At 51.2% G+C, this 27,201-nt stretch overlaps 1 protein-coding gene across 1 annotated transcript in view; it reads right to left on the bottom strand.

Moving 5' to 3' along the window:
* The window catches only part of LOC124021895 (sister chromatid cohesion protein PDS5 homolog A-like), a 76,708-nt gene that overhangs the window by 14,375 nt on the left and 35,132 nt on the right, over window positions 1-27,201 (bottom strand). Inside the window, exons 13-21 of the mRNA XM_046337029.1 lie at window positions 25,426-25,586; window positions 20,186-20,309; window positions 15,527-15,685; window positions 14,387-14,455; window positions 12,293-12,429; window positions 11,814-11,937; window positions 8,144-8,348; window positions 1,852-1,966; window positions 1,003-1,135 (exon numbers count right to left, since the gene is read on the bottom strand). Of these exons, the coding sequence (XP_046192985.1) occupies window positions 1,003-1,135; window positions 1,852-1,966; window positions 8,144-8,348; window positions 11,814-11,937; window positions 12,293-12,429; window positions 14,387-14,455; window positions 15,527-15,685; window positions 20,186-20,309; window positions 25,426-25,586 (1,227 nt within the window). The remainder of the gene's footprint in view (window positions 1-1,002; window positions 1,136-1,851; window positions 1,967-8,143; window positions 8,349-11,813; window positions 11,938-12,292; window positions 12,430-14,386; window positions 14,456-15,526; window positions 15,686-20,185; window positions 20,310-25,425; window positions 25,587-27,201) is intronic.

Here is a 27,201-nt window from a genome sequence, read left to right as displayed (position 1 = left end):
CATACTGGCTGAATGGGTCTATAGTCAGTTAACATACTGGCTGAATGGGTCTATAGTCAGTTAACATACTGGCTGAATGGGTCTATAGTCAGTTAACATACTGGCTGAATGGGTCTATAGTCAGTTAACATACTGGCTGAATGGGTCTATAGTCAGTTAACATACTGGCTGAATGGGTCTATAGTCAGTTAACATACTGGCTGAATGGGTCTATAGTCAGTTAACATACTGGCTGAATGGGTCTATAGTTAACATACTGGCTGAATGGGTCTATAGTCAGTTAACATACTGGCTGAATGGGTCTATAGTCAGTTAACATACTGGCTGAATGGGTCTATAGTCAGTTAACATACTGGCTGAATGGGTCTATAGTCAGTTAACATACTGGCTGAATGGGTCTATAGTCAGTTAACATACTGGCTGAATGGGTCTATAGTCAGTTAACATACTGGCTGAATGGGTCTATAGTCAGTTAACATACTGACTGAATGGGTCTATAGTCAGTGAACATACTGGCTGAATGGGTCTATAGTCAGTTAACATACTGGCTGAATGGGTCTATAGTCAGTTAACATACTGGCTGAATGGGTCTATAGTCAGTTAACATACTGGCTGAATGGGTCTATAGTCAGTTAACATACTGGCTGAATGGGTCTATAGTCAGTTAACATACTGGCTGAATGGGTCTATAGTCAGTTAACATACTGGCTGAATGGGTCTATAGTCAGTTAACATACTGGCTGAATGGGTCTATAGTCAGTTAACATACTGGCTGAATGGGTCTATAGTCAGTTAACATACTGGCTGAATGGGTCTATAGTCAGTTAACATACTGGCTGAATGGGTCTATAGTTAACATACTGGCTGAATGGGTCTATAGTCAGTTAACATACTGGCTGAATGGGTCTATAGTCAGTTAACATACTGGCTGAATGGGTCTGTGTGTGTGTGTGTGTGTGTGTGTGTGTGTGTGTGTGTGTGTGTGTGTGTGTGTGTGTGTACCTCGTTAGCCTTCGGGTCGTCAGGACACTGTGCGTCTTTGGTCTGCTTGATGTTCTCCACCATTTTCCTCAGGAAGGCGTGACTGTTGTTCTCATTCTGCACCATCAACACCTCTAGCATGAACCACAGACACCTACACACACACACACACACACACACACACACACACACACACACACACACACACACACACACACACACACACACACACACACACACACACACACACACACACACACACCCATCAGAAATACTCAAGCTGTCTGTGTTCGTGTGTAAGAGGAGAGGCCATGTACTGTCTGATGAAGAGGAGAGGCCATGTACTGTCTGATGAAGAGGAGAGGCCATGTACTGTCTGATGAAGAGGAGAGGCCATGTACTGTCTGGTTGAGGAGAGATGAAGAGGAGAGGCCATGGATGAATTGAGGAGAGATGAAGAGGCCATGCATTGTCTGGTTGAGGAGAGAGGAGAGATGTAGAGGCCATGCACTGTCTGGTTGAGGAGAGAGGAAGAGGAGAGGCCATGTACTGTCTGGTTGAGGAGAGATGAAGAGGAGAGGCCATGTACTGTCTGATTGAGGAGAGATGAAGAGGAGAGGCCATGTACTGTCTGGTTGAGGAGAGAGGAAGAGGAGAGGCCATGTACTGTCTGATTGAGGAGAGATGAAGAGGAGAGTGTGTGTATGGTGTGTGTGTATGTATGGTGTGTATGTGTGTGTATGGTGTGTGTGTGTGTGTATGGTGTGTGTATGTGTGGTGTGTGTGTGTGTGTGTATGGTGTGTGCGTGTGTGTGTGTGTATGGTGTGTGTATGTGTGTGTGTATGGTGTGTGTGTGTGTGTACACTCACTCCTTGAGGTCTCGGAGCTGTTCAAAGTCCTGTGGCTTGGTGAAGTCTGGGTCATGAGCCAACAGGTGGATCATATAAGGAACCACATACTCTGGTAGGAGAGACATCATCTTATCTATAGAGGGAGAGGAGGAGAGGAGGGGGAGAGGGGGGAGAGGAGGGAGGAGAAGAGAGGAGGAGAGGAGGGGAGGAGGGAGAGGGGGGAGAGGAGAAGAGGAGGGGAGAGGGAGGAGAGGAGGGGAGTGGAGGGAGAGGAGGGAGGAGAAGGAGAGAGGGGGAGGGGGAGGGGAGGAGGAGGAGAGGGGGAGAGGAGGGAGAGAGAAGAGGAGAGAGGGAGAAGAGAAGAGGGGGAGAGGGAGGGAGGAGAAGGAGAGGGAAAAGGAGAGGGGAGAGGAGGAGAGGAGGAGAGGAGAAGGGGGAGAGGGAGAAGGAGAGGGGAGGAGGAGGAGAGAGCGGGAGAGAGGAGGAGAGAGAAGGAGAAAGGAAAGGAGGAGAGAGAAGGAGAAAGGAGGGGAGGAGGGAGAAGGAGAGAGGAGGGGAGGAGGGAGAGGGAGAGAGGAGGGGAGGAGGAGAGGGGTGTAGGGAGAAGGGCGGGAGAGCAGACAGGGGAGGAGGGACTTAGTAAGATTTCTGTCCTGATGTATTAACAGTGAGGTTGAGTCGTGGGGTTGAGTCATGTCCTGATGTATTAACAGTGGGGTTGAGTCGTGGGGTTGAGTCATGTCATGATGTATTAACAGTGGGGTTGAGTCGTGTCCTGATGTATTAACAGTGGGGTTGAGTCGTGTCCTGATGTATTAACAGTGGGGTTGAGTCGTGTCCTGATGTATTAACAGTGGGGTTGAGTCGTGGGGTTGAGCCGTGTCTTGATGTATTAACAGTGGGGTTGAGTCGTGAGGTTGAGTCGTGTCCTGTTGTATTAACAGTGGGGTTGAGTCGTGTCCTGATGTATTAACAGTGGGGTTGAGTCGTGGGGTTGAGTCGTGTCCTGATGTATTAACAGTGGGGTTGAGTCGTGTCCTGATGTATTAACAGTGGGGTTGAGTCGTGTCCTGTTGTATTAACAGTGGGGTTGAGTCGTGTCCTGATGTATTAACAGTGGGGTTGAGTCGTGTCCTGATGTATTAACAGTGGGGTTGAGTCGTGTCCTGATGTATTAACAGTGAGGTTGAGTTGTGTCCTGATGTATTAACAGTGGGGTTGAGTCGTGGGGTTGAGTCGTGTCCTGTTGTATTAACAGTGGGGTTGAGTCGTGTCCTGATGTATTAACAGTGGGGTTGAGTCGTGTCCTGTTGTATTAACAGTGGGGTTGAGTCGTGTCCTGATGTATTAACAGTGGGGTTGAGTCGTGTCCTGATGTATTAACAGTGGGCTTGAGTCGTGTCCTGATGTATTAACAGTGAGGTTGAGTTGTGTCCTGATGTATTAACAGTGGGGTTGAGTCGTGGGGTTGAGTCGTGTCCTGATGTATTAACAGTGGGGTTGAGTCGTGGGGTTGAGTCGTGTCCTGATGTATTAACAGTGGGGTTGAGTCGTGGGGTTGAGTCGTGTCCTGATGTATTAACAGTGAGGTTGAGTCGTGTCCTGATGTATTAACAGTGGGGTTGAGTCGTGGGGTTGAGTCGTGTCCTGATGTATTAACAGTGAGGTTGAGTCGTGGGGTTGAGTCGTGTCCTGATGTATTAACAGTGGGGTTGAGTCGTGGGGTTGAGTCGTGTCCTGATGTATTAACAGTGGGGTTGAGTCGTGGGGTTGAGTCGTGTCCTGATGTATTAACAGTGGGGTTGAGTCGTGGGGTTGAGTCGTGTCCTGATGTATTAACAGTGAGGTTGAGTCGTGTCCTGATGTATTAACAGTGGGGTTGAGTCGTGGGGTTGAGTCGTGTCCTGATGTATTAACAGTGAGGTTGAGTCGTGTCCTGATGTATTAACAGTGGGGTTGAGTCGTGGGGTTGAGTCGTGTCCTGATGTATTAACAGTGGGGTTGAGTCGTGGGGTTGAGTCGTGTCCTGTTGTATTAACAGTGGGGTTGAGTCGTGGGGTTGAGTCGTGTCCTGATGTATTAACAGTGGGGTTGAGTCGTGTCCTGATGTATTAACAGTGGGGTTGAGTCGTGAGGTTGAGTTGTGTCCTGATGTATTAACAGTGGGGTTGAGTCGTGGGGTTGAGTCGTGTCCTGATGTATTAACAGTGGGGTTGAGTCGTGAGGTTGAGTTGTGTCCTGATGTATTAACAGTGGGGTTGAGTCGTGTCCTGATGTATTAACAGTGGGGTTGAGTCGTGTCCTGATGTATTAACAGTGGGGTTGAGTCGTGTCCTGATGTATTAACAGTGGGGTTGAGTCGTGTCCTGATGTATTAACAGTGGGGTTGAGTCGTGGGGTTGAGTCGTGTCCTGATGTATTAACAGTAAGGTTGAGTCGTGTCCTGATATATTAACAGTGGGGTTGAGTCGTGAGGTTGAGTCGTGTCCTGTTGTATTAACAGTGGGGTTGAGTCGTGTCCTGATGTATTAACAGTGAGGTTGAGTCGTGGGGTTGAGTTGTGTCCTGATGTATTAACAGTGGGGTTGAGTCGTGAGGTTGAGTTGTGTCCTGATGTATTAACAGTGGGGTTGAGTCGTGGGGTTGAGTCGTGTCCTGATGTATTAACAGTGGGGTTGAGTCGTGAGGTTGAGTCGTGTCCTGATGTATTAACAGTGGGGTTGAGTCGTGTCCTGATGTATTAACAGTGGGGTTGAGTCGTGTCCTGATGTATTAACAGTGGGGTTGAGTCGTGTCCTGTTGTATTAACAGTGGGGTTGAGTCGTGTCCTGATATATTAACAGTGGGGTTGAGTCGTGGGGTTGAGTCGTGTCCTGTTGTATTAACAGTGGGGTTGAGTCGTGTCCTGATGTATTAACAGTTTGGTTGAGTCGTGTCCTGATGTATTAACAGTGGGGTTGAGTCGTGTCCTGATGTATTAACAGTGGGGTTGAGTCGTGTCCTGATGTATTAACAGTGGGGTTGAGTCGTGTCCTGATGTATTAACAGTGGGGTTGAGTCGTGTCCTGATGTATTAACAGTGGGGTTGAGTCGTGGGGTTGAGTCGTGTCCTGATGTATTAACAGTGGGGTTGAGTCGTGTCCTGATGTATTAACAGTGGGGTTGAGTCGTGTCCTGATGTATTAACAGTGGGGTTGAGTCGTGTCCTGATGTATTAACAGTGGGGTTGAGTCGTGTCCTGATGTATTAACAGTGAGGTTGAGTCGTGGGGTTGAGTCGTGTCCTGATGTATTAACAGTGAGGTTGAGTCGTGTCCTGATGTATTAACAGTGGGGTTGAGTCGTGTCCTGATGTATTAACAGTGAGGTTGAGTCGTGTCCTGATGTATTAACAGTGGGGTTGAGTCGTGGGGTTGAGTCGTGTCCTGTTGTATTAACAGTGGGGTTGAGTCGTGTCCTGATGTATTAACAGTGGGGTTGAGTCGTGTCCTGTTGTATTAACAGTGGGGTTGAGTCGTGTCCTGATATATTAACAGTGGGGTTGAGTCGTGGGTTTGAGTCGTGTCCTGTTGTATTAACAGTGGGGTTGAGTCGTGTCCTGATGTATTAACAGTGGGGTTGAGTCGTGTCCTGATGTATTAACAGTGGGGTTGAGTCGTGTCCTGTTGTATTAACAGTGGGGTTGAGTCGTGTCCTGATGTATTAACAGTGGGGTTGAGTCGTGGGGTTGAGTCGTGTCCTGTTGTATTAACAGTGGGGTTGAGTCGTGTCCTGATGTATTAACAGTGGGGTTGAGTCGTGTCCTGATGTATTAACAGTGGGGTTGAGTCGTGTCCTGATGTATTAACAGTGGGGTTGAGTCGTGTCCTGATGTATTAACAGTGGGGTTGAGTCGTGTCCTGATGTATTAACAGTGGGGTTGAGTCGTGTCCTGATGTATTAACAGTGGGGTTGAGTCGTGTACTGATGTATTAACAGTGGGGTTGAGTCGTGTCCTGATGTATTAACAGTGGGGTTGAGTTGTGGGGTTGAGTCGTGTCCTGATGTATTAACAGTGGGGTTGAGTCGTGTCCTGATGTATTAACAGTGGGGTTGAGTCGTGGGGTTAAGTCGTGTCCTGATGTATTAACAGTGGGGTTGAGTCGTGGGGTTGAGTCGTGTCCTGATGTATTAACAGTGGGGTTGAGTCGTTTCCTGATGTATTAACAGCGGGGTTGAGTCGAGTCCTGATGTATTAACAGTGGGGTTGAGTCATGAGGTTGAGTCGTTTCCTGATGTATTAACAGCGGGGTTGAGTCGTGTCCTGATGTATTAACAGTGGGGTTGAGTCGTGAGGTTGAGTCGTGTCCTGATGTATTAACAGTGGGGTTGAGTCGTGTCCTGATGTATTAACAGTGGGGTTGAGTCGTGGGGTTGAGTCGTGTCCTGATGTATTAACAGAGGGGTTGAGTCGTGGGGTTGAGTCGTGTCCTGATGTATTAACAGTGGGGTTGAGTCGTGTCCTGATGTATTAACAGTGAGGTTGAGTCGTGTCCTGATGTATTAACAGTGGGGTTGAGTCGTGGGGTTGAGTCGTGTCCTGATGTATTAACAGTGGGGTTGAGTCGTGTCCTGTTCGGTCCGGTTCACTAACCGTGGGCCAGGGGATTGTTATGTTACGGTCCGGTTCACTAACCGTTGGCCAGGGTGTGGTTATGTTACGGTCCGGTTCACTAACCGTGGGCCAGGGGGTTGTTGTTACGGTCCGGTTCACTAACCGTGGGCCAGGGGGTTGTTGTTACGGTCCGGTTCACTAACCCTGGGCTAGGGGGTTGTTGTTACGGTCCGGTTCACTAACCGTGGGCCAGGGGGTTGTTGTTACGGTCCGGTTCACTAACCGTGGGCCAGGGGGTTGTTGTTACGGTCCGGTTCACTAACCGTGGGCCAGGGGGTTGTTGTTACGGTCCGGTTCACTAACCGTGGGCCAGGGGTTGTTGTTACGGTCCGGTTCACTAACCGTGGGCCAGGGGTTGTTGTTACGGTCCGGTTCACTAACCGTGGGCCAGGGGTTGTTATGTTACGGTCTGGTTCACTAACCGTGGGCCAGGGGTTGTTGTTACGGTCCGGTTCACTAACCCTGGGCCAGGGGTTGTTGTTACGGTCCGGCTCACTAACCGTGGGCCAGGGGGTTGTTATGTTACGGTCCGGCTCACTAACCGTGGGCCAGGGGGTTGTTGTTACGGTCCGGTTCACTAACCCTGGGCCAGGGGGTTGTTATGTTACGGTCCGGTTCACTAACCGTGGGCCAGGGGGTTGTTATGTTACGGTCCGGTTCACTAACCGTGGGCCAGGGGTTTGTTGTTACGGTCCGGTTCACTAACCGTGGGCCAGGGGGTTGTTGTTACGGTCCGGTTCACTAACCGTGGGCCAGGGGGTTGATGTGTGGTCATGTTACGGTCCGGTTCACTAACCGTGGGCCAGCGGGTTGTTGTTTTACGGTCCGGTTCACTAACCGTGGGTCAGGGGGTTATTGTTACGGTCCGGTTCACTAACCGTGGGCCAGGGGGTTGTTGTTACGGTCCGGTTCACTAACCGTGGGCCAGGGGGTTGTTGTTACGGTCCGGTTCACTAACCGTGGGCCAGGGGGTTGTTATGTTACGGTCTGGTTCACTAACCGTGGGCCAGGGGGTTGTTGTTACGGTCCGGTTCACTAACCCTGGGCCAGGGGGTTGTTGTTACGGTCCGGCTCACTAACCGTGGGCCAGGGGGTTGTTATGTTACGGTCCGGCTCACTAACCGTGGGCCAGGGGGTTGTTATGTTACGGTCCGGTTTACTAACCGTGGGCCAGGGGGTTGTTATGTTACGGTCTGGTTCACTAACCGTGGGCCAGGGGGTTGTTGTTATGTTACGGTCTGGTTCACTAACCGTGGGCCAGGGGGTTGTTGTTACGGTCCGGTTCACTAACCCTGGGCCAGGGGGTTGTTGTTACGGTCTGGTTCACTAACCCTGGGCCAGGGGGTTGTTATGTTACGGTCCGGTTCACTAACCGTGGGCCAGGGGGTTGTTATGTTACGGTCCGGTTCACTAACCGTGGGCCAGGGGGTTGTTGTTACGGTCTGGTTCACTAACCCTGGGCCAGGGGGTTGTTGTTACGGTCCGGTTCACTAACCCTGGGCCAGGGGGTTGTTGTTACGGTCTGGTTCACTAACCCTGGGCCAGGGGATTGTTATGTTACGGTCCGGTTCACTAACCGTGGGCCAGGGGGTTGTTGTTACGGTCCGGTTCACTAACCGTGGGTCAGGGGGTTATTGTTACGGTCCGGTTCACTAACCGTGGGCCAGGGGGTTGTTGTTGATGAATTCCCGTCTGATACTGATGTTCTTGAGCAGACACTGTCTGGCGTGGGCCCTCCTCTCCTTGACCGGGTCTTTGGCACACAGCGAGAAGACGGCCAGGTACTCTAACGGGAGGAGCAGCTTGACCAGAGCCAGGTGTAACTTCTGGGCAAAGATCTGACGCACCTGGTAACACTCATCCTGCAGGAGACCACAGAACACGTCAACAACAACAAGGACAGAACACGTCAACAACAACAAGGACAGAACACGTCAACAACAACAAGGACAGAACACGTCAACAACAACAAGGACAGAACACGTCAACAACAACAAGGACAGAACACGTCAACAACAACAAGGACAGAACACGTCAACAACAACAAGGACAGAACACGTCAACAACAACAAGGACAGAACACGTCAACAACAACAAGGACAGAACACGTCAACAACAAGGACAGAACACGTCAACAACAACAAGGACAGAACACGTCAACAACAAGGACAGAACACGTCAACAACAACAAGGACAGAACACGTCAACAACAACAAGGACAGAACACGTCAACAACAACAAGGACAGAACACGTCAACAACAACAAGGACAGAACACGTCAACAACAACAAGGACAGAACACTTCAACAACAACAAGGACAGAGCACTTCAACAACAACAAGGACAGAACACTTCAACAACAAGGACAGAACACTTCAACAACAAGGACAGAACACTTCAACAACAAGGACAGAACACTTCAACAACAAGGACAGAACACTTCAACAACAAGGACAGAACACTTCAACAACAAGGACAGAACACTTCAACTTCAAGGACAGAACACTTCAAGGACAGAACACATCAACAACAACAACGACAGAACACTTCAACAACAACAAGGACAGAACACTTCAACAACAACAAGGACAGAACACTTCAACAACAACAAGGACAGAACACTCCAACAACAAGGACAGAACACTTCAAGGACAGAACACTTCAAGGGCAGAACACTTCAAGGGCAGAACACTTCAACAACAACAAGGACAGAACACTCCAACAACAAGGACAGAACACTTCAAGGACAGAACACGTCAACAACAACAAGGACAGAACACGTCAACAACAACAAGGACAGAACACGTCAACAACAACGACAGAACACTTCAACAACAACGACAGAACACTTCAACAACAAGGACAGAACACTTCAAGGACAGAACACAACAACAACAAGGACAGAACACGTCAACAACAACAAGGACAGAACACGTCAACAACAACAAGGACAGAACACTTCAACAACAAGGACAGAACACTTCAACAACAAGGACAGAACACTTCAACAACAAGGACAGAACACTTCAACAACAAGGACAGAACACTTCAAGGACAGAACACAACAACAACAAGGACAGAACACTTCAACAACAACAAGGACAGAACACTTCAACAACAACAAGGACAGAACACTTCAACAACAACAAGGACAGAACACTTCAAGGACAGAACACTTCAACAACAACAAGGACAGAACACTCCAACAACAAGGACAGAACACTTCAAGGACAGAACACATCAACAACAACAACAAGGACAGAACACTTCAACAACAACAAGGACAGAACACTTCAACAACAACAAGGACAGAACACTTCAACAACAACAAGGACAGAACACTTCAAGGACAGAACACTTCAAGGACAGAACACTTCAAGGACAGAACACTTCAAGGGCAGAACACTTCAAGGGCAGAACACTTCAAGGGCAGAACACTTCAACAACAACAAGGACAGAACACTCCAACAACAAGGACAGAACACTTCAAGGACAGAACACATCAACAAGAACAAGGACAGAACACGGCAACAACAACAAGGACAGAACACTTCAACAACAACAAGGACAGAACACTTCAACAACAAGGACAGAACACTTCAACAACAAGGACAGAACACTTCAACAACAAGGACAGAACACTTCAACAACAAGGACAGAACACTTCAACAACAAGGACAGAACACTTCAACAACAAGGACAGAACACTTCAACAACAAGGACAGAACACTTCAACAACAAGGACAGAACACTTCAACAACAAGGACAGAACACTTCAACAACAAGGACAGAACACTTTAAGTCCCTTGAAGTCCCACCCCGACAGAAACGTTTCCTAAAGTTCCACCCTGACAGAAACGTGTCCTTAAAGTTCCACCCTGACAGTCTGACAGAAACGTGTCCTAAAGTCCCACCCTGACAGAAACGTGTCCTAAAGTCCCACCCTGACAGACAGTCTGACAGAAACGTGTGCTAAAGTCCCACCCTGACAGAAACGTGTCCTAAAGTCCCACCCTGACAGAAACGTGTCCTAAAGTCCCACCCTGACAGAAACGTGTCCTAAAGTCCCACCCTGACAGAAATGTGTCCTAAAGTCCCACCCCGACAGAAACGTGTCCTAAAGTCCCACCCCGACAGAAACGTGTCCTAAAGTCCCACCCCGACAGGAACGTGTCCTAAAGTCCCACCCCGACAGAAACGTGTCCTAAAGTCCCACCCCGACAGAAACGTGTCCTAAAGTCCCACCCCGACAGAAACGTGTCCTAAAGTCCCACCCCGACAGAAACGTGTCCTAAAGTCCCACCCCGACAGACAGTCTTACGTTGATAACCAGCCCACCCTGACAGAAACGTGTCCTAAAGACCCACCCTGACAGAAACGTGTCCTAAAGTCCCACCCTGACAGATAGTCTGACAGAAACATGTCCTAAAGTCCCACCCTGACAGACAGTCTGACAGAAACATGTCCTAAAGTCCCACCCTGACAGAAACGTGTCCTAAAGTCCCACCCCGACAGACAGTCTTACGTTGATAACCAGCCCACCCTGACAGACAGTCTGACAGAAACATGTCCTAAAGTCCCACCCTGACACAAACGTGTCCTAACATCCCACCCTGACAGAAACGTGTCCTAAAGTCCCACCCTGACAGAAACGTGTCCTAAAGTCCCACCCCGACAGACAGTCTTACGTTGATAACCAGCCCACCCTGACAGAGACGTGTCCTAAAGTCCCACCCTGACAGAAACGTGTCCTAAAGTCCCACCCCGACAGAAAACGTGTCCTAAAGTCCCACCCCGACAGAGACGTGTCCTAAAGTCCCACCCCGACAGAAACGTGTCCTAAAGTCCCACCCCGACAGAAACGTGTCCTAAAGTCCCACCCCGACAGACAGTCTTACGTTGATAACCAGCCCACCCTGACAGAAACGTGTCCTAAAGTCCCACCCTGACAGAAACGTGTCCTAAAGTCCCACCCCGACAGAAACGTGTCCTAAAGTCCCACCCCGACAGAAACGTGTCCTAAAGTCCCACCCCGACAGACAGTCTTACGTTGATAACCAGCCCACCCTGACAGAAACGTGTCCTAAAGTCGCACCCTGACAGAAACGTGTCCTAAAGTCCCACCCCGACAGAAACGTGTCCTAAAGTCCCACCCTGACAGAAACGTGTCCTAAAGTCCCACCCGACAGACAGTCTTACATTGATAACCAGCCCACCCTGACAGAGACGTGTCCTAAAGTCCCACCCCGACAGACAGTCTTACGTTGATGACCAGCCCACCCTGACAGAAACGTGTCCTAAAGTCCCACCCCGACAGACAGTCTTACGTTGATGACCAGCCCACAGAGCTGGAACTGTTCCGGTGTGATGATGTCATGGTAAACCGGTTCCTGGGCCAGTTTCATGATGGCTCCTCCTGCTGCCAGACGCAGACGAGACATGTCTGACTTACTGCGGGAGGAAGAGGAGGAAGAGGAGGAAGAGATGTGAGTCATGAGCATGAATGACTATTTTGTAACCTACACCCCCCCCCCCCCCAAAACGCAGTTAGCCTGACCGCTCAACCAACGACCTCTAATCCCTAACCTTCAACACCTGACCCAGAGATCTCCCTCTGAGACCAGCATGGCTGACAGCAGTCTGACCTCTGACCTCCACATACCTGATCTTCTTCTGTTCTGTGAGGTCTCCCTCCGAGACCAGCATGGCGGACAGCAGTCTGACCTCTGACCTCTACATACCTGATCTTCTGTTCTGTGAGGTCTCCCTCTCAGACCAGCGTTGTTGACCTCTGACCTCCACATACCTGATCTTTTTCTGTTCTGTGAGGTCTCCCTCCGAGACCAGCATGGCGGACAGCAGTCGGAGGGTGGAGTTGGCCGATTTAGACTGGTTGTTCTTCATACCGAGGAGCCAACGCACCAACAGCTTAATGGCCTGCACCTGGGGAGGAGAGACGGAGAGAGGGAGGACAGAGAAAGGGGGAGGAGAGCAACTCAGTTGGTAGAGCACAGTGCTTGAAATTGCCAGGGTTATAGGTTTGAGTCCCACTGGGGACCTGTGTGGGGGGAAAGTATTAGAAAAGAGAGAGGTAGAGGAGAGCGAGGGACAGAGAGAGACAGGAGGAGAGCGAGGGACAGAGAGAGAGGAGAGCGAGGGACAGAGAGAGAGGAGAGCGAGGGACAGAGAGAGAGGAGAGCGAGGGACAGAGAGAGGAGAGGCAAGGGACAGAGGGGACAGAGAGAGGAGGAGAGCAAGGGACAGAGAGAGAGAGGAGGAGAGCAAGGGACAAAGAGAGAGGAGAGCGAGGGACAGAAAGAGAGAGGAGGAGAGCGAGGGACAGAAAGAGAGAGGAGAGCGAGGGACAGAAAGAGAGAGGAGAGCGAGGGACAGAAAGAGCGAGAGCGAGGGACAAAGAGCAAGGCACAGAAAGAGAGAGGAGAGCAAGGGACAGAGAGAGCGAGGGACAGAGAGCGAGGCGGAGAGCGAGAGACAGAGAGCAAGGGTCAGAAAGATAGAGGAGGAGAGCGAGGGACAGAAAGAGAGAGAGGGAGGGAGCGAGGCGAGGGAGCGAGGACAGAGAGAGGAGGAGAGCGAGGGACAGAGAGATCGAGGAGGAGGAGAGCGAGGGACAGAGAGATCGAGGAGGAGAGCGAGGGACAGAGAGATCGAGGAGGAGAGCGAGGGGACAGAAGAGAGAGGAGGAGAGCGAGGGACAGAAAAGAGAGGAGGAGAGCGAGGGACAGAAAGAGATCGAGGAGGAGAGCGAGGGACAGAGATCGAGGAGGAGAGCGAGGGACAGAGAGAGAGGAGGAGAGCGAGGGACAGAAAGAGAGAGGAGGAGAGCGAGGGACAGAAAGAGAGAGGAGGAGAGCGAGGGACAGAAGAGAGAGGAGGAGAGCGAGGACAGACAGAGAGAGAGGAGGAGGAGCGAGGGACAGAAAGAGGAGGAGGAGGCGAGGGACAGAAAGAGAGAGGAGGAGATATGCGAGGGACAGAGAGTGTAGTTAGGAGGAGATATGTAGAGTGTAGTTACCTCAGGAGAGTGTAGTTAGGAGGAGATATGTAGGGTGTAGTTACCTCAGGAGAGTGTAGTTAGGAGGAGATATGTAGGGTGTAGTTACCTCAGGAGAGTGTAGTTAGGAGGAGATATGTAGGGTGTAGTTACCTCAGGAGAGTGTAGTTAGGAGGAGATATGTAGGGTGTAGTTACCTCAGGAGAGTGTAGTTAGGAGGAGATATGTAGGGTGTAGTTACCTCAGGAGAGTGTAGTTAGGAGGAGATATGTAGGGTGTAGTTACCTCAGGAGAGTGTAGTTAGGAGGAGATATGTAGGGTGTAGTTACCTCAGGAGAGTGTAGTTAGGAGGAGATATGTAGGGTGTAGTTACCTCAGGAGAGTGTAGTTAGGAGGAGGAGTAGAGAGAGTGTGGTTAGGAGGGATATGTAGGGTGTAGTTACCTCAGGAGAGTGTAGTTAGGAGGAGATATGTAGAGAGTGTAGTTACCTCAGGAGAGTGTAGTTAGGAGGAGATATGCAGGGTGTAGTTACCTCAGGAGAGTGTAGTTAGGAGGAGATATGTAGGGTGTAGTTACCTCAGGAGAGTGTAGTTAGGAGGAGATATGTAGGGTGTAGTTACCTCAGGAGAGTGTAGTTAGGAGGAGATATGTAGGGTGTAGTTACCTCAGGAGAGTGTAGTTAGGAGGAGATATGTAGGGTGTAGTTACCTCAGGAGAGTGTAGTTAGGAGGAGATATGTAGGGTGTAGTTACCTCAGGAGAGTGTAGTTAGGAGGAGATATGTAGGGTGTAGTTACCTCAGGAGAGTGTAGTTAGGAGGAGATATGTAGGGTGTAGTTACCTCAGGAGAGTGTAGTTAGGAGGAGATATGTAGGGTGTAGTTACCTTAGCCAGCACCTCAGGAGAAACTTCTTCGTCAGATGTCCACAGCTTCCCATTTTTGTTTCCTACAGACTGGAGACACAAGATGGTGAAGCACGAGCAGCACATTCCCTCTTTATTATATATATATATACATTACATACCCACGCACTAGCAGTGACCCTCTCTACAACCCCTGTGTCTTTAGGTGACCCAAGCGCTAGCAGTGACCCTCTCTACAACCCCTGTGTCTTTAGGTGACCCAAGCGCTAGCAGTGACCCTCTCTACAATCCCTGTGTCTTTAGGTGACCCAAGCGCTAGCAGTGACCCTCTCTACAACCCCTGTGTCTTTAGGTGACTCTCTACAACCCCTGTGTCTTTAGGTGACCCTCTCTACAATCCCTGTGTCTTTAGGTGACCCAAGCACTAGCGTCGGTGTGTAGATACATGGATTTATGTGTGTGTAGGGTGTGTGTGTGTGTGTAGGTGTGTGTGTGTAGGTGTGTGTGTAGGTGTGTCAGTGCGTGTATTAATGATCAGTGTGTGTGTGTGTGTGTATTAATGATCAGTGTGTGTGTGTGTGTGTATTAATGATCAGTGTGTGTGTGTGTGTGTGTTGTGTGTGTGTGTGTGTGTGTGTGTGTGTGTGTGTGTGTGTGTGTGTGTGTGTGTGTGTGTGTGTGTGTGTGTGTGTGTGTGTGTGTGTATTAATGATCAGTGTGTGTGTGTGTATTAATGATCAGTGTGTGTGTGTGTATTAATGATCAGTGTGTGTGTGTGTGTGTGTGTGTGTGTGTGTGTGTGTGTGTGTGTGTGTGTGTGTGTGTGTGTGTGTGTGTGTGTGTGTGTGTGTGTGTATTAATGATCAGTGTGTGTGTGTGTGTGTGTATTAATGATCAGTGTGTGTGTGTGTGTGTGTGTGTGTGTGTGTGTGTGTGTGTATTAATGATCAGTGTGTGTGTGTGTGTGTGTGTGTGTGTGTGTGTATTAATGATCAGTGTGTGTGTGTGTGTATTAATGATCAGTGTGTGTGTGTGTGTGTGTGTGTGTGTGTGTGTGTGTGTGTGTGTGTGTGTGTGTGTGTGTGTGTGTGTGTGTGTGTGTGTGTGTGTGTGTGTGTGTGTGTGTGTGTGTGTGTGTGTGTCTTCGCTCCCAAAACCCACCCTGTCGTTCATGAGCAGGTCCTTGACGATGAAGTTGGCCACGATGGCCTTCATGGGGGAGGCAAACTGATCTGGAGCCAGTAGAGAGATATGACCCAGACTGACCAGGGGGGTTATCAACTGTTCTGGGACGTCAGCATTCAGACTACGAGAGAGAGGCTGGGGGAGAGGAGAGAGGTGGTTAGAGAGAGGTGGTTAGAGAGAGAGAGAGGCTGGGGGAGAGGAGAGAGGTGGTTAGAGAGAGAGGCTGGGGGAGAGGAGAGAGGTGGTTAGAGAGAGGTGGTTAGAGAGAGAGAGGCTGGGGGGAGAGAGAGAGGTGGTTAGAGAGAGGTGGTTAGAGAGAGAGGTTAGAGAGAGAGGCGGTTGGGGGAGAGGAGAGAGGCTGGGGAGAGGCTGGGGGAGAGGAGAGAGGTGGTTAGAAAGAGAGGCTGGGGGGAGAGGAGAGGTGGTTAGGAGAGGCTGGGAGAGAGGATGTTAGAGAGAGAGAGGCTGGGGGAGAGGAGAGAGGTGGTTAGAGAGAGAGGCTGGGGGAGAGGATGTTAGAGGGAGGCTGGGGGAGAGAGGAGAGGTGGTTAGAGAGAGAGGCTGGGGGAGAGGAGAGAGGTGGTTAGAGAGAGAGAGGCTGGGGGAGAGGAGAGAGGTGGTTAGAGAGAGAGAGGCTGGGTTAGAGAGAGAGAGGCTGGGGAGAGAGAGAGGGGGAGAGAGAGAGGCTACGGGAGAGAGGAGAGAGAGAGGGGGGAGAGGAGAGAGGTGGTTAGAGAGAGAGAGGCTGGGGGAGAGGGAGAGAGAGAGGCTGGGGGAGAGAGGAGAGAGAGAGGCAGGGGAGAGAGAGAGAGAGGCAGGGGGAGAGGAGAGAGGTGGTTAGAGAGAGAGAGGCTGGGTTAGAGAGAGAGAGGCTGGGGGAGAGGAGAGAGGTGGTTAGAGAGAGAGGCTGGGGGAGAGAGAGGCGGTTAGAGAGAGAGAGGCTGGGGGAGAGGAAGCAGGTGGAGAGAGAGAGGCTGGGTTAGAGAGAGAGAGGCTGGGGAGAGAGGCTGGGGGAGAGAGAGGGGGGAGAGAGAGAGGCTACGGGAGAGGAGAGAGAGAGGCAGGGGGAGAGGAGAGAGGTGGTTAGAGAGAGAGAGGCTGGGGAGAGGAGAGAGAGAGGCTGGGGGAGAGGAGAGAGAGAGGCTGGGGGGAGAGGAGAGAGAGAGGCAGGGGGAGAGGAGAGAGGAGGAGGGAGAGGAGAGAGGTGGTTAGAGAGAGAGAGGCTGGGTTAGAGAGAGAGAGGCTGGGGGAGAGGAGAGAGGTGGTTAGAGAGAGAGAGGCTGGGGGAGAGGAGAGAGGCGGTTAGAGAGAGAGAGGCTGGGGGAGAGGAGAGAGGCTAGGGAGAGAGAGGCTGGGGGGAGAGAGAGGCTGGGGGAGAGAGAGAGGCTGGGGGGAGAGAGAGAGGCTGGGGAGAGAGAGAGGCTGGGGGGAGAGAGAGAGGCTGGGGGGAGAGAGAGAGGCTGGGGGAGAGAGAGAGAGAGGCTGGGAGGAGAGAGAGAGAGAGGCTGGGAGGAGAGAGAGAGAGGCTGGGAGGAGGAGAGAGAGAGAGAGGCTGGGTAGAGAGAGAGGCTGGGAGGGAGAGAGAGAGAGAGAGAGCAGGCTGAACCAGGTTTTCCTCTAGGATTTTGCCTGTTCTTAGCTCCAACCCGATCTTTTATCCTGAACAACTCCCTAGTTCTTGCCGATGACAAGCATACCCATACCATGATGCAGCCACCACAGAGCCTGGGGGAGAGGAGAGAGGCTGGGGGAGAGAGAGAGAGGCTGGGGGAGAGAAGGAGAGGCTGGGGGAGAGAGAGAGAGAGAGAGAGGGGGAGAGAAGGAGAGGCTGGGGGAGAGAGAGAGAGAGAGGGGGAGAGAGAGAGTGGCTGGGGGAGAGAGAGAGGGGGGAGAGAGAGTGGCTGGGGGAGAGGAGAGAGGGGGAGAGGAGAGAGGGGGAGAGGAGGAGAGGGAGAGAGGCTGGGGGGGAGAGGAGAGAGGCTGGGGAGAGGAGAGAGGCTGGGGGAGAGGAGAGAGGCTGGGGGAGAGGAGAGAGGCGAGAGGAGAGAGGCTGGGGGAGAGGAGAGAGGCTGGGGGAGAGGAGAGAGGCTGGGGGAGAGGAGAGAGGCTGGGGGAGAGGAGAGAGGGTGTTTGGGGCAAATCCAACACATCACTGAGTAACTGCCTCCTTATTTTCAAGCATGGTAGTGGCTGCATCATGGTATGGGTATTCTTGTCATCGGCAAGGACTAGGGAGTTGTTCAGGATAAAAAGATACGGGTTGGAGCTAAGAACAGGCAAAATCCTAGAGGAAAACCTGGTTCAGTCTGCTTTTTTATACCAGACACTGGGAATTCACCTTTCAGCAGGACAATAACTTACAAAACCAAATCTACACTGGAGTTGCTTAGCAATAAGACACTGACTGTTCCTGAGTTGCCGAGTTACAGTTTAGACTTAAATCTGATTGTAAATCTATGGAAAGACTTAAATGGCCATCCTAGCCATGATCCCCCAACAACTTGACAGAGCTTGAAGAATTATACCTGGGCTAATCATTTACAATCCAGGTGTTTAAAAGCTCTTAGAGACTGTTGGGGCAGAATCAGAATTAGTGATTGATAAATAAGATGTTTTATTTATATAATAATGCTTATGTGGGATATTTGTCATGAGGATGATTTCTTTTGGATAATACTGTTTGCAGTTATCCCTTCTTCTCTGCTCGGGTTTAGTCACTAGGGGCCCAGAGAGGGGGAGTCAATGTGTCTGTTAAACCGTGTGGCTATGAAGAATATCAGAAGGGGGGGAGGACAGAATGGAGGTTCCTCTTCTTCTGGGAATGTCAATGTCTCCTCTGTGTCTGTTAAACCTATGACCTAGGAGGCTCACTATTGATGTCTCCTCTGAGGTTGAAGAATATGACCAGAAGGGGCTCACTATTGTATGGAGGTTGGATCGAGTATATGACCTATGACCTAGGAGGCTCACTATTGTATGTCTCCTCTGGGAATGTGTCTAGGAACTATTGTATGTCTCCTCTGAGGTTGCCCTTTATTATCTTGACCTAGTATATGACCTATGACCTAGGAGGCTCACTATTGTATGTCTCTCTGAGGTTGCCTTATCTGATATTATGACCTTGACCTAGGAGGCTCACTATTGTATGTCTCCTCTGAGGTTGCCCTTATCTTGACCTAGTATATGACCTATGAGGAGGCTCACTATTGTATGTCTGACCTATGACCTGAGGTTGCTCCTTATCTTGACCTAGTATATGACCTATGACCTAGGAGGCTCACTATTGTATGTCTCCTCTGAGGTTGCCCTTATTATCTTGACCTAGTATATGACCTATGACCTAGAGGCTCACTATTGTATGTCTCCTCTGAGGTTGCCCTTATTATCTTGACTTAGTATATGACCTATGACCTAGGAGGCTCACTATTGTATGTCTCCTCTGAGGTTGCCCTTATCTTGATCGAGTATATGACCTATGACCTAGGAGGCTCACTATTGTATGTCTCCTCTGAGGTTGCCCTTATCTTGACCTAGTATATGACCTATGACCTAGGAGGCTCACTATTGTATGTCTCCTCTGAGGTTGCCCTTATTATCTTGACCCAGTATATGACCTATGACCTAGGAGGCTCACTATTGTATGTCTCCTCTGAGGTTGCCCCTTATTATCTTGACCTAGTATATGACCTATGACCTAGGAGGCTCACTATTGTATGTCTCCTCTGAGGTTGCCCTTATCTTGATCGAGTATATGACCTATGACCTAGGAGGCTCACTATTGTATGTCTCCTCTGAGGTTGCCCTTATCTTGACCTAGTATATGACCTATGACCTAGGAGGCTCACTATTGTATGTCTCATCTGAGGTTGCCCTTATTATCTTGACCTAGTATATGACCTATGACCTAGGAGGCTCACTATTGTAGGCATTTTCATTTAAGTCATTTGTTGCAGCTCTTATCCAGAGCGACTTGACCTAGTATATGACCTATGACCTAGGAGGCTCACTATTGTATGAGGTTGCCCTTATCTTGATCGAGTATATGACCTATGACCTAGGAGGCTCACTATTGTCTGTCACCTCTGACTTTGCCCTTATCTTGACCTAGTATATGACCTAGGACCGAGGAGGCTCAGTGTTGTATGTCCCCTCTGTGGTTGCCCTTATCTTGACCTAGTATATGACCTAGGACCTAGGAGGCTCAGTGTCTTCTCAGATCTTGTCCAGGAGGATGTATTTGAGATGGGAGTGTCTATAATTGACAATTGATATATTGGATGAGGTAATGTTTTGGTCCTATGTGGTATAATTAAAGATGGACTGTATTGATTTGATCGTATCTTAACATGTATTGACTCAGGGAGGGTGAATGTTTATCTAATAATCAATATATTTTTTACCTCCCACTTTGACAGAGTATTTAGTAACCAAATACAAGACTTTTCTATTGGCACTTTAGTATCACCGAGCAGCAAAGCCCTACTCTCTCTCTGTGTGTGTGTGTGTGTGTGTGTGTGTGTGTGTGTGTGTGTGTGTGTGTGTGTGTGTGTGTGTGTGTGTGTGTGTGTGTGTGTGTGTGTGTGTGTGTGTGTGTGTGTGTGTGTGTGTGTGTGTGTGTGTGTGTGTGTGTGCTACCTCAAAGATCTGCGCCAGCTGGACCTCCTTGTTACAGAAGATGGCGTGGATACAGTGGACAGCCTGTTTGGCCTGGTGGGGGGTCCCACGTTTAGCCTTCTGATGAAGGACTGGGATCAGGGTCCTGGGGGGGGAGAGGAGGTTAACAGACTGACTACAGGGAGGAGAGGAGGTTAACAGACTGACTACAGGGAGGAGAGGAGGTTAACAGACTGACTACAGGGAGGAGAGGAGAATAACAGACTGACTACAGGGAGGAGAGGAGGTTAACAGACTGACTACAGGGAGGGAGGAGAGGAGGTTAACAGACTGACTACAGGGAGGAGGAGAGGAGGTTAACAGACTGACTACAGGGAGGAGAGGAGGTTAACAGACTGACTACAGGGGGAGAGGAGAATAACAGACTGACTACAGGGGGGGAGAGGAGGTTAACAGACTGACTACAGGGGGGAGAGGAGGTTAACAGACTGACTACAGGGGGAGAGGAGGTTAACAGACTGACTACAGGGAGGAGAGGAGGTTAACAGACTGACTACAGGGAGGAGAGGAGGTTAACAGACTGACTACAGGGAGGAGAGGAGGTTAACAGACTGACTACAGGGAGGGAGAGGAGGTTAACAGACTGACTACAGGGAGGAGACTGACTACAGGGAGAGAGGAGGTTAACAGACTGACTACAGGGAGGAGGGGAGGTTAACAGACTGACTACAGGGAGGAGAGGAGGTTAACAGACTGACTACAGGGAGGGAGGAGATGAGGTTAACAGACTGACTACAGGGAGGAGAGGAGGTTAAGACTGACTACAGGGGGAGGAGAGGAGGTTAACAGACTGACTACAGGGAGGAGAGGAGGTTAACAGACTGACTACAGGGAGGAGAGGAGGTTAACAGACTGACTACAGGGAGGGAGGAGAGGAGGTTAACAGACTGACTACAGGGAGGAGAGGAGGTTAACAGACTGACTAGGGAGGGAGGAGAGGAGGTTAACAGACTGACTACAGGGAGGAGAGGGAGGAGGTTAACAGACTGACTACAGGGAGGAGAGGAGGTTAACAGACTGACTACAGGGAGGAGAGGAGGTTAACAGACTGACTACAGGGAGGAGAGGAGGTTAACAGACTGACTACAGGGAGGAGAGGAGGTTAACAGACTGACTACAGGGAGGGAGGAGAGGAGGTTAACAGACTGACTACAGGGAGGGAGGAGAGGAGGTTAACAGACTGACTACAGAGGAGGGAGGGAGGAGAGGAGGTTAACAGACTGACTACAGGGAGGGAGGAGAGGAGGTTAACAGACTGACTACAGGGAGGAGAGGAGGTTAACAGACTGACTACAGGGAGGAGAGGAGGTTAACAGACTGACTACAGGGGAGGAGAGGAGAGGAGGTTAACAGACTGACTACAGGAGGGAGGAGAGGAGGTTAACAGACTGACTACAGGGGGGAGAGGAGGTTAACAGACTGACTACAGGGAGGGAGGAGAGGAGGTTAACAGACTGACTACAGGGAGGAGAGGAGGTTAACAGACTGACTACAGGGAGGAGAGGAGGTTAACAGACTGACTACAGGGAGGAGAGGAGGTTAACAGACTGACTACAGGGAGGAGAGGAGAGGAGGTTAACAGACTGACTACAGGGAGGGAGGAGAGGAGGTTAACAGACTGACTACAGGGAGGGAGGAGAGGAGGTTAACAGACTGACTGGGGAGGAGGAGAGGAGGTTAACAGACTGACTACAGGGAGGAGAGGAGGTTAACAGACTGACTACAGGGAGGAGAGGAGCTTAACAGACTGACTACAGGGAGAGAGGAGGTTAACAGACTGACTACAGGGAGGAGAGGAGGTTAACAGACTGACTACAGGGAGGAGGAGAGGAGATTAACAGACTGACTACAGGGAGGGAGGAGAGGGGAGGTTAACAGACTGACTACAGGGGAGGGAGGAGAGGAGGTTAACAGACTGACTACAGGGAGGAGAGGAGGTTAACAGACTGACTACAGGGAGGGAGGAGAGGAGGTTAACAGACTGACTACAGGGGGAGAGGAGGTTAACAGACTGACTACAGGGAGGGAGGGAGGAGGTTAACAGACTGACTACAGGGAGGAGAGGAGGTTAACAGACTGACTACAGGGAGGAGAGGGGAGGTTAACAGACTGACTACAGGGAGGAGAGGAGAGGAGGTTAACAGACTGACTACAGGGAGGAGAGGAGGTTAACAGACTGACTACAGGGAGGGAGGAGAGGAGGTTAACAGACTGACTACAGGGAGGAGAGGAGGTTAACAGACTGACTACAGGGAGGAGAGGAGGTTAACAGACTGACTACAGGGAGGGAGGAGAGGAGGTTAACAGACTGACTACAGGGAGGAGAGGAGGTTAACAGACTGACTACAGGAGAGGAGAGGAGGTTAACAGACTGACTACAGGGAGGGAGGAGAGGAGGTTAACAGACTGACTACAGGGAGGAGAGGAGGTTAACAGACTGACTACAGGGAGGGAGGAGAGGAGGTTAACAGACTGACTACAGGGAGGGAGGAGAGGAGGTTAACAGACTGACTACAGGGGAGGAGAGGAGGTTAACAGACTGACTACAGGGAGGGAGGAGAGGAGGTTAACAGACTGACTACAGGGAGGAGGGGAGGTTAACAGACTGACTACAGGGAGGAGAGGAGGTTAAGACTGACTACAGGGAGGGAGGAGAGGAGGTTAACAGACTGACTACAGGGAGGAGGGGAGGTTAACAGACTGACTACAGGGAGGAGAGGAGAGGAGGTTAACAGACTGACTACAGGGAGGGAGGAGAGGAGGTTAACAGACTGACTACAGGGAGGAGGAGGAGGTTAACAGACTGACTACAGGGGGAGGAGAGGAGGTTAACAGACTGACTACAGGGAGGAAGGAGAGGAGGTTAACAGACTGACTACAGGGAGGAGGAGGGAGGTTAACAGACTGACTACAGGGAGGAGAGGAGGTTAACAGACTGACTACAGGGAGGAGGAGAGGAGGTTAACAGACTGACTACAGGGAGGAGGAGAGGAGGTTAACAGACTGACTACAGGGAGGAGAGGAGGTTAACAGACAGACTACAGGGAGGAGAGGAGAGGAGGTTAAAAGACTGACTACAGGAAGGAAGGAGAGGAGGTTAACAGACTGACTACAGGAAGGATGGAGAGGAGATTAACAGACTGACTACAGGGAGGGAGGAGAGGAGGTTAACAGACTGACTACAGGAAGGAAGGAGAGGAAGTTAACAGACTGACTACAGGAAGGATGGAGAGGAGGTTAACAGACTGACTACAGGGAGGGGAGGAGAGGAGGTTAACAGACTGACTACAGGAGGGAAGGTTAACAGACTGACTACAGGGAGGAAGGGAAGTTAACAGACTGACTACAGGAAGGAAGGAGAGGAGGTTAACAGACTGACTAGAGGGAGGGAGGGAGGAGAGGAGGTTAACAGACTGACTACAGGGAGGAGAGGAGGTTAACAGACTGACTACAGGGAGGAGAGGAGGTTAACAGACTGACTACAGGGAGGAGAGGAGAATAACAGACTGACTACAGGGAGGGAGGAGAGGAGGTTAACAGACTGACTACAGGGAGGAAGGAGAGGAGGTTAACAGACTGACTACAGGGAGGAGAGGAGGTTAACAGACTGACTACAGGGAGGAAGGAGAGGAGGTTAACAGACTGACTACAGGGAGGAGAGGAGAGGAGGTTAACAGACTGACTACAGGAAGGAAGGAGAGGAGGTTAACAGACTGACTACAGGGAGGAGAGGAGATTAACAGACTGACTACAGGGAGGAGAGGAGGTTAACAGACTGACTACAGGGAGGGAGGAGAGGAGGTTAACAGACTGACTACAGGGAGGAGAGGAGGTTAACAGACTGACTACAGGGAGGAGAGGAGCTTAACAGACTGACTACAGGGAGGAGAGGAGGTTAACAGACTGACTACAGGGAGGAGAGGAGGTTAACAGACTGACTACAGGGAGGGAGGAGAGGAGGTTAACAGACTGACTACAGGGAGGGAGGAGAGGAGGTTAACAGACTGACTACAGGGAGGAGAGGAGGTTAACAGACAGACTACAGGGAGGAGAGGAGAGGAGGTTAAAAGACTGACTACAGGAAGGAAGGAGAGGAAGTTAACAGACTGACTACAGGAAGGATGGAGAGGAGGTTAACAGACTGACTACAGGGAGGGAGGAGAGGAGGTTAACAGACTGACTACAGGGAGGGAGGAGGTTAACAGACTGACTACAGGGAGGAAGGAGAGGAGGTTAACAGACTGACTACAGGGAGGAAGGGAGAGGAGGTTAACAGACTGACTAGAGGGAGGGAGGAGAGGAGGTTAACAGACTGACTAGAGGGAGGGAGGAGAGGAGGTTAACAGACTGACTACAGGGAGGAGAGGAGGTTAACAGACTGACTACAGGGAGGAGAGGAGAATAACAGACTGACTACAGGGAGGGAGGAGAGGAGGTTAACAGACTGACTACAGGGAGGAAGGAGAGAGGTTAACAGACTGACTACAGGGAGGAGGAGAGGAGGTTAACAGACTGACTACAGGGAGGAAGGAGAGGAGGTTAACAGACTGACTACAGGGAGGGAGAGGAGGTTAACAGACTGACTACAGGGAGGAAGGAGAGGAGGTTAACAGACTGACTACAGGGAGGAGAGGAGATTAACAGACTGACTACAGGAAGGAAGGAGAGGAGGTTAACAGACTGACTACAGGGAGGGAGGAGATTAACAGACTGACTACAGGGAGGAGAGGAGGTTAACAGACTGACTACAGGGAGGAGAGGAGCTTAACAGACTGACTACAGGGAGGAGAGGAGGTTAACAGACTGACTACAGTCATGGACCCTTTACCCATTACATTAGCTATCCACCCAGTCTCTCCCTCCCCCCTCCCTCCCCCTCTCCCTCCCTCCCACCCTGCCTCCCTCCCTCCCTCCCCCCTGCCTCCCCTCCCTCCCTCCCTCCCTCCCTCCTCCCTCCCTCCCTCCCTGTCTCTCCCTCCCTCCCTCCCTCCCTGTCTCTCCCCCTCCCTCCCCCTCTCTCCCTCCCTCCCTGTCTCTCCCTCCCTCCCACCCTGCCTCCCCCTCTATCCCTCCCTCCCTGTCTCTCCCTCCCCCTCCCTCCCTCCCCCCTCTCTCCCACCCTCCCACCCTCCCCCTCCCTCCCTTCCCCTCCCCCCCTCCCCCTCTCTGCCTCCCCCTCCCTCCCTCCCTGCCTCTCTTACGATCGTATCTGCTGTAGTTCGGTCTCTATTTTCTGTCCGGTGTTCCTGAAGATCTGAATGGCCGCCTCGGCCACCTTGTCATCCTCCATCTTCAGACACTGAAGCAGAGACTCATACGTCTCAGCAGAGTGGAACGCTGTGGGGTGGGTGAAGGACAGAACCTGGAGGAGAGGAGGAAGAGGAGGAGGAGAGAAGAAGAGGAGGAAGAGGAGAGGAGGAGAGGAAGAGGAGAGGAGGAGAAGAGGAGGAGGAGAGAGGAGAAGAGGAGGAAGAGGAGAGGAGGAGAAGAGGAGAAGGGAGGAGGAGGAGAGGAGGAAGAGGAGGAGGAAAGGGCGTGGAGAAGGAGGAAGAGAGGAGGAAGACAAGAAAAAGTTACTCTGTCCATTCATCCACGGTCCCCTCCTCCCTCCCTCTCGCCCCCCTCTCTCTCTCTCTCTTCATCCCTCCATCCCCTCTCTCCTCATCCCTCCATCCCTCTCTCTCTCCCTCTCTTCATCCCTCCATCCCCTCTCTCCTCATCCCTCCATCCCCTCTCTCTCTTTCTTCATCCCTCCATCCCTCTCTCTCTTCATCCCTCCATCCCCTCTCTCTCTTCATCCCTCCATCCCCTCTCTCCTCATCCCTCCATCCCCTCTCTCCTCATCCCTCCATCCCCTCTCTCCTCATCCCTCCATCCCCCTCTCTCTTCATCCCTCCATCCCCCTCTCTCTTCATCCCTCCATCCCCTCTCTCTCTTCATCCCTCCATCCCCCTCTCTCTTCATCCCTCCATCCCCCCTCTCTCTTCATCCCTCCATCCCCCTCTCTCTTCATCCCTCCATCCCCTCTCTCTTCTCATCCCTCCATCCCCTCTCTCTTTCATCCCTCCATCCCTCTCTTCATCCCTCCATCCCTCCGCTCTCCTTCATCCCTCCATCCCCTCTCTCTCTCTTTCTTCTCCCTCATCCCTCCATCCTCTCTCTTTCTTCATCCCTCCATCCCCTCTCTCTTCATCCCTCCATCCTCTCTCTCTCTTCATCCCTCGATCCTCCCGCTCTCTCTTCATCCCTCCATCCTCCCTCTCTCTCTTCATCCCTCCATCCCCTCTCTCTTCATCCCTCCATCCCCTCTCTCTCTCTCCCTCTTCATCCCTCCATCCCCTCTCTCTTCATCCCTCCATCCTCTCTCTCTCTTCATCCCTCGATCCTCCCGCTCTCTCTTCATCCCTCCATCATCCCTCTCTCTCTTCATCCCTCCATCCCCTCTCTCTTCATCCCTCCATCCCCTCTCTCTCTCTCCCTCTTCATCCCTCCATCCCCTCTCTCTCTCTCCCTCTTCATCCCTCCATCCCCTCTCTCTCTCTCCCTCTTCATCCCTCCATCCCCTCTCTCTCTCTCCCTCTTCATCCCTCCATCCCCTCTCTCTCCTCATCCCTCCATCCCCTCTCTCTCTCTCTCTCTCTCTCTTTCTTCATCCCTCCATCCCCTCTCTCTCCCTCTCTCCTCCTCCCTCCCTCTCTCTTTCTTCATCCCTCCATCCCCTCTCTCCTCCATCCCCTCTCTCTTTCTTCATCCCTCCATCCCCTCTCTCTTCATCCCTCCATCCTCTCTCTCTCTTCATCCCTCCATCCTCCCTCTCTCTCTTCATCCCTCCATCCCCTCTCTCTCTCTTCATCCCTCCATCCCTCTCTCTCTCTTCATCCCTCCATCCCTCTCTCTCTCTTCATCCCTCCATCCCCTCTCTCTCCTCATCCCTCCATCCCCTCTCTCTCTTCATCCCTCCATCCTCCCTCTCTCTT

Source organism: Oncorhynchus gorbuscha, unplaced genomic scaffold (assembly GCF_021184085.1).
Source record: "Oncorhynchus gorbuscha isolate QuinsamMale2020 ecotype Even-year unplaced genomic scaffold, OgorEven_v1.0 Un_scaffold_1245, whole genome shotgun sequence".
NCBI lineage: Eukaryota > Metazoa > Chordata > Actinopteri > Salmoniformes > Salmonidae > Oncorhynchus > Oncorhynchus gorbuscha.
This window is presented reverse-complemented; position numbering and strand designations above follow the sequence as displayed.